This window comes from Rissa tridactyla, chromosome 1, assembly GCF_028500815.1.
Source record: "Rissa tridactyla isolate bRisTri1 chromosome 1, bRisTri1.patW.cur.20221130, whole genome shotgun sequence".
Lineage (NCBI taxonomy): Eukaryota > Metazoa > Chordata > Aves > Charadriiformes > Laridae > Rissa > Rissa tridactyla.
Window position 1 is genome coordinate 162,944,460 of NC_071466.1, and position 9,340 is coordinate 162,953,799.

Sequence of the window (9,340 nt, forward strand, 5' to 3'; positions counted from 1 at the left end):
GAGGCTGCGTCCCCAAGGCCAGAGGATGGGGATCCCTTTCCCTCTGCCTTTTCCCCTTAAACGACACTTCCGCGTGTAACTCGAGACAAGTTAGGGAAGAAAAAAAGAGGAAGGGAAAAAAAAAAAAAAAAGGGAAAAATAGCGCAGTTATTCCCGCCTCCGCCGCCTCCTCCTCCTCCCTCTCCTCCCTGGCCAGCCAGGAGCCACGTCACCGTCACCCAGCGCTGGCTTCGGGGCTGCTCAGCAGGCTCGGCCGGGGGCTCTCCAAGGGACAAACCCCAACTTTCTGCCTGGAGCAGGGAGAGGAAGGCCCTGGGCAGGGGGAAGAGAGAAAATCCACCTTGAGGGGAAAAGTAAGCAAGGGAGACGTCCAGCTTGGGCGCCTGGCAGCGGAAAGGCGCTCGCGGCCAGGAGAGAGAGGAGCCTGAACTTTTCTCCGCCAGAAGAGAGGGCTCCGTACTGAGGGAAAAAGGAAAGTTGAGCCGGAGGAGAGCGTTTGCTCGGCTGAAGCTTGGGGGGAAAAAGCCTCCCTGCCTTCGCCCACTCCGCCTGCAGAAAGTGCTCCACTCCCTTCGCCTCGGAGGAGCCCCCCCCGGCGCCATGAACATCTTCCGCATCCTGGGGGATATCTCCCACTTGCTGGCCATCATCATCCTCCTGGTGAAGATCCACAAGTCCAAGTCCTGCGCCGGTGAGTGCTCCCATGCCCCGAGGAAGGAGGGGGATCCTTCTTGGAGGGCGGCTCAGTGAGGGGTGTGAGGAAAACGGGTACCAAAAAGGCTAGCGATAGCCCATGCAAGCTGGCAGCCCTCCCTGGTGGACTCTTTGAGGGAAGTCAACCCTCTCCAGGAGGTGTCCCTGCCAGAAGGAGAAGGCTGCATTGGAAGGATGTGATGTGGCAAGGCGCAGGGCCTCAGGCAGGTGTTAGTGTCTGGGTGGTGAAGCGAAGGGGAGGGCAGAAAGGCAGGAAGGAGGTCGAAAATGAGTACGAAAAGTTGTGGCGGCACCAAAACAGATGACCTCAAGAGAAAGCTGCTTTAGGTCAGAGGACGTACCTGCGGGCAGGCGGGTACCAGAGGCTGCCCCATCCCTGGGCAAGGAAGTCAGGGCAGCAGCTTCCCGCAGGAGGATTTTGCTCGGAGTTCATGGTTCCCTCCTCAGGAGACTTTGGGGCTGGGCTGCAGCACTGCGGCCATCATCACAGGTAGAGAAATGGGGAGGGTCTCTCTCCCTCTCCCCGCCAGCGGTGATTAAGCTCCACCAGCGTCCCTGGGCTGGTCCCTGATCCCGCAGCTCTTCCCTGGTGCGGCAGATGTCACATCACACAACCCCCCGGCGAGGTGGGCAGGCGAAGAGGGCGAGGGAGGGAAGAGAAAGGCATTTTGATGACAGTAAGGACTGAATTGGACAAAGCAGTGAACGTGCCCGGTCCCTGTGACCCAAGGCAGGGCTCAGGGGCATCAGCAGGATCCTGCCCTGTCACCTGAGAGGCTCCAGCCAGTCCTGGGATAGATCTAGAGCTACCACAGCACCTCCATGCCAGACCAGGCTCACAAAGCGACACGCATCTATACAACCCTTTCCAAAAAGTTATAAGGGGAAACCACCATTAAGGGTCCTTCCTCTCATCCGCCTTACCTTCCTTTCTTCTCCCTACCATGCAGGTATCTCTGGGAAGAGTCAGATTCTTTTCGCCCTCGTCTTCACAACCCGCTATCTGGACCTGTTCACCACCTTCATCTCTGCCTATAACACCGTGATGAAGGTAAGGAGGGCGCAGTGCAAAAGCAGAGGTTCCCCTCACCTCACCACAGGTTCTCAGGGAAGCGAGCGTGCACGGTCAATAAGGTTTTCAGACAGAGGGAAGAAGGGGCAATTCCATCTTCTTCACTTGTCACCAATGCTACAGGGGGTTATACACAGGATAAAGATGCTTCCTTTGGTGTCACTGGCCCTCCATTGACCAAAAAACCCACCACCACAGTCAGTGAGTGAGCTGAGCCTGACACATTTAGTACCACCAAAACCAGAACGAGAGATCATGAATCAAGCCTGGGTGCCCTTGCACAGCAGGAGCATTAAGAGACAGCTGCCACCAAGCCAACCCCTTCACACAGAGCCCTAGAGGGCTCAAGCAAGTGTGATCCTCATGGTGGGGCCATCTTTAGTTGACCGCTGGAGTATCTCCAGCAGAAGTCAATCCAGAAGCCGGCGCAGAAAAAGTGATTACCACTATCTCGCCCTGGCACAGCCCTACTAGAACCGGGTCAAAAGATCTTGACTTTGGCAAAGCCATCCTCTCTTCAAGCACAGAAGGTGTAATCACAGATAAGGTCTTGCCGTTTCCCTTCCCTCCCCCAGGTCATTTTTTTGATATGTGCCTACGTCACCGTGTACATGATCTATGTGAAATTCCGGAAAACCTTTGACAGCGAGAATGACTCCTTTCGCCTCGAGTTCCTGCTGGTCCCCGTCACAGGGCTGTCGTTTCTGGAGAACCACAGCTTCACCCCCTTGGAGGTAAGGAAAACCTGAGGCAGGAAAGGGGAGGGGAAGCAGCTGCCTGACACCAGGCAGCAGAGTTCGCAGCACATTGAATAGCTGAGATTTTTAACAGCAAAAGCTGGCAGGAAAGGCAAGGTTGGCAGGCCTTGAAGACCCTACCATCTATAGGGCAGCTCAGTGCTGTGTCCTCTCAGTCCCAGCAGAGCAGGCTCATTTTCTCCAACTCCAGCAGCACTATCCACCCCCCACTCTCGCATATCAATGCTCTGCAAAATTAAAGCTTTGGCTCTTAACGCGTATAAATCAGCACCAAGACTCTCCACTGCCTTTGTTTCGCATCTCACAGATACTCTGGACCTTCTCCATCTACCTGGAGTCCGTGGCTATCCTTCCTCAGCTCTTCATGATCAGCAAGACGGGGGAAGCGGAGACCATCACGACCCACTACCTTTTCTTCCTGGGCCTCTACCGCGCCCTCTACATTGCCAACTGGGTCTGGCGCTACTACACCGAGAACTTCTACGACCAGATCGCTGTAGTTTCCGGGGTGGTACAAACCATCTTCTACTGCGACTTCTTCTATCTCTACGTTACCAAAGGTAGGTAAAGGGGTTGGTATAAATCCGAATCGTTTATTCGGCACTCATCCAACGTACCGTGGAGCTGCAGCTTGCCTTGTGTTAATCCTTAACATGACTTTATTCTTTGCTGTATCTGCGATGCACACTGTCCACCTAAAACCCAGTTTAAAAAAAGGTATCTGTTGAACGCAAGTGGGCATCTCTGCTCACAAGGCTCTAGATGTGCAAGTGAAACAAAGCAGAAGTTAAACCAGAGCTAAGCCTGGCCTAACCCCACCTCGCAAAGTTAACAATTGAGGTATATTCAATTCTACATGCATTTTGAAAGATTATGAATCACGCAAAAAAATTCTGAGGGGGGGGGGGGGGAAATAGCTGTAGGCAGACAATGCACCTGAGAAGCAACATATGGAAAGATTATTAAGCCTACTTTTTCTTTTGATGGAAAAGACGTAACGTTCCCAAGAACTGATTCCGTAGGAAGACAGGCATCTGCGCGGACAAGACATCCCTTTCTGTTCCCCAAAATCCCCTCCACTTCAGGGCCGTGCTTTTGGTAAACAGCTGTGAACCAGAGCCAACAAGTGCATCAAGGGCATAAAATCTGGTAGAACTTGCTACGGTTTGATGACGATCTAAAACACTTTTCTGTTGGGGAGGATGGAATTTGGTGAAATCTAGCTGAGGGAACAGATATTTTCTTCCTCCTTCACATTCCCAAAGCAGTCTGCCGAAAGCAGGAGCGACGGCCCGGCATTTGATGTTTCAAGGGCTGGATCTCTGGTAGCTTCATGCAATATACCTGCTGATAGAGAGGTGACAGGAGCACTGAGCGGGTGGCTGGCCTGGGCAGATTAAGATTTCCTTCTGTCATTAAAACATTTTTGGAGCCAGAAAAGTACTTTGTAAAACGGCCATCAAGGTGCTCCACGTCAATTGCTTTTTTTTTTTTTTTTTTTAAACTAATTCCCATTTTAGCTTCACTCAATTCATGCATCCCGTGTCCTTCTCTATTTTGTGAGAAATCCGTACCCTTTGTGTTTGCGGATGGTGGAACAAAAAGGGGGGAAAAAAAAACAACTGCTGGCTTTCAGTCTCACATTGCTAGTGATATAACTGCAAAATTTAGACAATACAGGAGGCAGAAGAAAAAACGTTTGTCCCTGGGACATCACAGCAGGAAGAGAATTGCCTTTTTTTTTTTTCTTTTGCACAAATGTTCTGAAAAGGTGACCGAAGATATGCAAATGCTTTGCAGTCATTTATGAAAACCAGCAATATCATAGCAGGTCGCATCTCTCTCACGCTCTCGCAAAAAAAAAAAAACCCATCTTTTCAAAATATTTCTAACACAGAAGAGCTCAGACAAAAGGGCAGCCATGCTGAAAAAAAAAAAGCAAAAAAAAAAGCGAAGAGGTGTTATATAAAGAAATGTATTTAATAACACTTCAGAGCCTACACCGGAGCATCGCAAAGGGATTTTTATAGAATGCAACTTCTCTTTATCTTGTTTTCAAAACTAGACGAGCTCCTTTCTCTTTAACACAAGGACCTGAAAGACATTCCGCGGAAGCTTTCAGCTCCCAAAAGCTTGCATTTCACAGAAGGGCTGAGGTTGGGAGTAACTGGGGGGGGACAAAATCATCTAATCCTGCTCCCAGCAGGGTCACCTAGAGCAGGTTGTTCAAGGTCCTGTCCAGTCAGGTTTCGAGTATCTCCAGGATGGAGGCACCACAGCCTCACTGAGCAACCTGGGCTGGTGTCTGACCACCCTCAGTAAAAAATTGTGATTTTTTTTTTTTCTTATTTATTTCCCATTGCCCCGTCACTGGGCACCACTGAGCAGAGTCTGGCTCTGCCTCCTTTGCCCCCCACATCGGGCATTTATACACACGGAGAAGATCCCCCCCAGCCTTCTCCAGGCTGAGCAGTCTCAGATCTCAGCCTGTGCTCTTACATCAGATGTCCCAGTCCCTTCATCATCCTCGTGGTCGTTCTGGGATTGCTCCAGTATGTCCCCATCTCTTGGAGTGGGGAGCCCAGAGCTGGACCCATCACTCCAGCTGTGGCCTCACCAGGGCCAAGAAGAGAGGAAGGACCACCTCCCTCCCAGCTCAGGAGGCTGTTTGCATTCTTTGCCACAAGGGCACAGTGGTGGCTCATGGTCAACTCCGTGTCCACCAGCACACCCAGGGCCTTTTCTGCCAAGCCGCTTCCCAGCTGGGCAGCCCCCAGCACATACTGGTACATGGGAGCACTCTGCTCCAGGAGCAGGATGTAGAATTTCCCTTTGCTGACTTTCATGAGGACCCTGTCAAGCCCTTTTCTCTGGCCTGTCACGGTCCCTCTGACCCCATCTGGTGTTATCAGCCACTCCCCTTTGTTGCGCATCATCAGCAAATCACTGAGGGCATGTTCTGCCCTTTCCTCAGACACCAAAGACCTTGAGCAGTACTGGCCCCAGTTCCCACCTCAAGGGTAAACATCATAGAATAGCATCATAGAATCTTCATGGTTGGAAAGGACCTTTGAGATCACCGAGTACAACCATACACACACAAAAAACCACCTACAATCTCTGCCACTAGAGCATGCCCTGAAGTGCCACATCTACACTTAAGGTGTTTCTTAAACACCTCTAGGGATGGTGACTCAGCCACCTCCCTGGGCAGGCTGTTCCAGTGCCTGACCACTCTTTCAGTAAAGTAATTCTTCCTAATATCTAATCTAAACCTCCCCTGCCGCGACTTCAGACCATTTCCTCTGGTCCTGTCATTATTCACTTGGGAGAAGAGGCCAACACCCACCTCTCTCCAACCTCCTTTCAGGTAGTTGTAGAGGGCAATGAGGTCTCCTCTCAGCCTCCTCTTCTCCAAGCTAAACATGCCCAGCTCCCTCAGCCTCTCCTCATATGACCTGGTCTCCAGACCCCTCACCAGCCTGGTGGCTCTCCTCTGGACACGCTCCAGCGCTTCAATGTCCCTCTTGCACAGAGGGGGCCAGAACTGAACACAGTACTCAAGGTGGGGCCTCACCAGTGCCAAGTACAGAGGGACGATCACTTCCCTACTGCTGCTGGTCACGCTATTCCTGATACAAGCCAGAATGCTGTTGGCCTTCTTGGCCACCTGGGCACACTGCTGGCTCATGTTAAGCTGGGCGTCCACCAGCACCCCCAGGTCCTTTTCTGCTGGGCAGCTTTCCAGCCACTCTTCCCCAAGCCTGCAGCGTTGCTTTGGGTTGTTGTGACCGAAATGCAGGACCCGGCACTTGGCCTTATTAAACCCCATACACTTGGCCTTGGCCCATGGATCCAGCCTGTCCAGGTCCCTCTGTAGAGCCTTCCTACCCTCAAGCAGATCAACACTCCTACCTACTTTGGTGTCATCTGCAAACTTACTGAGGGTGCACTCAATCCCCTCATATCCAGATCATTGATAAAGATATTAAACAAAACTGGCCCCAAAACTGAGCCCTGAGGGACATCACTGGTGACGGGCCGCCAAGAGAATTTCACCCCATTAATCGCAACTCTCTGGGCACAGCCATCCAGTTTTTAACCCAGCGAAGAGTACACTTGTCTATGCCACAATTCGCCAGCTTCTCCAGGAGAATGCTACGGGGGACGGTGTTAAAGGCCTTACCAAAGTCCAGATAGACAACGTCCACAGCCTTCCCCGCATGCAGAAGGTGGGTCACATGGTCATAGAAAGAGATCAGGTTGGTTAAGCAGGACCTCCCTTTCCTAAACCCACGCTGGCTGGCCCTGATCCCTTGGCTGCCCTGCGCTTGCCGTGAGAGCTCACTCAAGATGATCCTCTCCATGATCTTTCCTGGTATCGAGGTCAGGCTGACAGGCCTGTAGTTCCCCGGATCCTCCTTCCAACCCTTCTTGTAGATGGGCGTCACATTAGCCACCCTCCAGTCATCTGGTACCTCCCCTGTTGACCAAGATCGTTGATAAATGATGGAGGGAGGCTTGGTGAGCTCTTCCGCCAGCTCCCTGAGTACTCTTGGCTGAATCCCATCCGGCCCCATAGACTTATGTGCATCTAGGTGCAGAAGCAGATCATTGACTACTTCCTCCTGGATTATGAGTGGGTTGTTCTGCTCTCCATCCTTATCTTCCAGCTCAGGAGGCTGAACACCCTGGGGATAGCTGGTCTGACTATTGAAGACAGAGGCAAAGAAGGCATTCAGTATCTCAGCCTTCTCCTCGTCCTTGGTTGCAACTTTCCCCCCCGCATCCAGTAAGGGATGGAGATTCTCCCTGGCTCTCTTTTTGTTGATGTATTTATAAAAGCTTTTTTTGTTGTCCTTCATTTAAGTGGCCAAGTTGAGCTCCAGCTAGGCTTTTGCCTTCCTAATTTTCTCTCTGTATAACCTAACGAGATCTCTGTACTCCTCCTGAGTTGCCTGTCCCTTCTTCCAAAGGCAGTAAACCCACCTTTTATTCTTAAGTCCCATCAGAAGTTCCTTATTCATCCAGACTGGCCATTTTCCCCGCCCTTTAGACTTGCGACACTTGGGGACAGCCTGCTCCTGGGCCTTTAAGATTTCCTTCTTGAAGAGCATCCAGCCTTCCTGGACCCCTTTGCCTTCCGGACTATCTCCCAAGGGACTCTCTCAACCAGTGTTCTGAACAAGCCAAAGTCCGCCCTCCGGAAGTCCAAGGCAGAGGTTTTGCTAACCCCCCTCCTTACATCACTATGAATTGAAAACTTGACCATTTCGTGACCACTAAACCCAAGACGACCTTCGACCACCACATCTCCCACTAGTCCTTCACTGTTTGTGAACCACCAGTACCAGGCCACCAGCTGGACTCCACACCGCTAACCACCACACAGCCAGGGCACACACTTCTCCATCCACCTCATCTAAACCTGTGGGCCCCTGGCATATCCAAGAGGCCTCCCATCCCAGCTTCCAGATCAGATAAGGTGGGCCAGTGGTCACAGACCTCTCATTGAGGTCATGTTCTTTATTAAAAGATGCGGAGGTGTGGGGTTGTGCACTGGAGGGTCCACACATTAGAAAGAGTAACCACCAAAGAGAAAACAAGAACATTTTCCTTCAGCGTAAAGGCGAATAAATAGATTTTGGGCATTTCTCCCCTTCAAAGCAATTTTGTAGTGGTTGCCTCCCATCAACGATCACATAAATTCTTCCCTTTTCTCTGGGTTACCCGAAGCCAGCACGGCTCTATTCCTACTAGCCTACAGTCGCACATGGAAGATGCCCAAGGTGACCCATTGGGCTGCCAGATTTGCAAATGGCAATGAAATTACGGCTATCTATCTAGCTCTCTTAATAGCAAGTGCAGAGAAATATTTGTTGAAACAATGACACAGTTTAAATTCCCCCTAAGTTCCTTCATTACCTTCTCTTTCTCTTTGCACAGTCCTAAAAGGAAAGAAGCTAAGTCTTCCCATGCCTGTTTGAAGACATTTCCACAGACAACGCAAGAAATTCTGAAGATGAAGCTCTTAAGATCACAGCTTTCCTTTCCTGGCCCTTTTTGACCAACGGATGGCTCAGACGAGTTTCATTCCTGTGCCAGGAAGACAGTGAGGCCCGGGAAGCTGGTGCGCCTTTCATCTGTACAAGACCTTCCCTCTTTTTATTTTTTTTTGTTTCTTCTTACTTGAATTTGGTGCTAGTAAGTAGTGCTGGCCAATACTGAAGTAGTGCAAAATATTCTCTCCCAGCTCTTCCCAGCATCTACCTCCAAAACACACCTCCTCCACCTTGACCCTAAGACAGCACAAGGAGTGTAAGGGAAACTGTCACTACCTTTAGTCCTTCGGTCCTTTAACGAGTGCCGGTGGTTAAGGGAACATGGGACTATTAAGTCTGGTAACACACACAAAGGCCACTGACCCATTTCACACACGGCCACATCTGGCACAGCAGACGCTACAAATTATTACTTTAACTCTGTATAAACTAATATCCTCCTGAAAGTTAACTCTGCCTGACTCCCATTCTATTCAAGTCCCATAACATTTGGGAAAAATACATTCCCTTCCAATGACATGAATCTTCCAATTCCACAGGTATTCAAACATCCTTCCCCCCCTACTTTCAGTGACAGCAGTTCCTCCTACTCTACAAAGGGGATAATTTCAATTAAAATTCAGTGGGTTGCCAACAGGTGTTTCCAACTCCTTGAATTTGACTTTTTTTTTTTTTTTTTTAAGAACTGGGAAGAACGGGGGCAAAGACAGTTTTACACTCCAAAAATAAAGACA

At 50.4% G+C, this 9,340-nt stretch overlaps 1 protein-coding gene across 1 annotated transcript; it reads left to right on the forward strand.

The window, feature by feature from the left end:
- Nucleotides 1-202: 202 nt before the first annotated feature.
- On the forward strand, nt 203-9,332 carry KDELR3 (KDEL endoplasmic reticulum protein retention receptor 3). The gene is made up of 5 exons (XM_054188793.1): nt 203-691; nt 1,665-1,765; nt 2,362-2,520; nt 2,852-3,104; nt 8,491-9,332. The coding sequence occupies exons 1-5, from the start codon at nt 601-603 to the stop codon at nt 8,529-8,531; spliced, it is 645 nt and encodes a 214-aa protein (XP_054044768.1). The 5' UTR covers nt 203-600; the 3' UTR covers nt 8,532-9,332.
- The last annotated feature ends 8 nt before the right edge of the window (nt 9,333-9,340 follow it).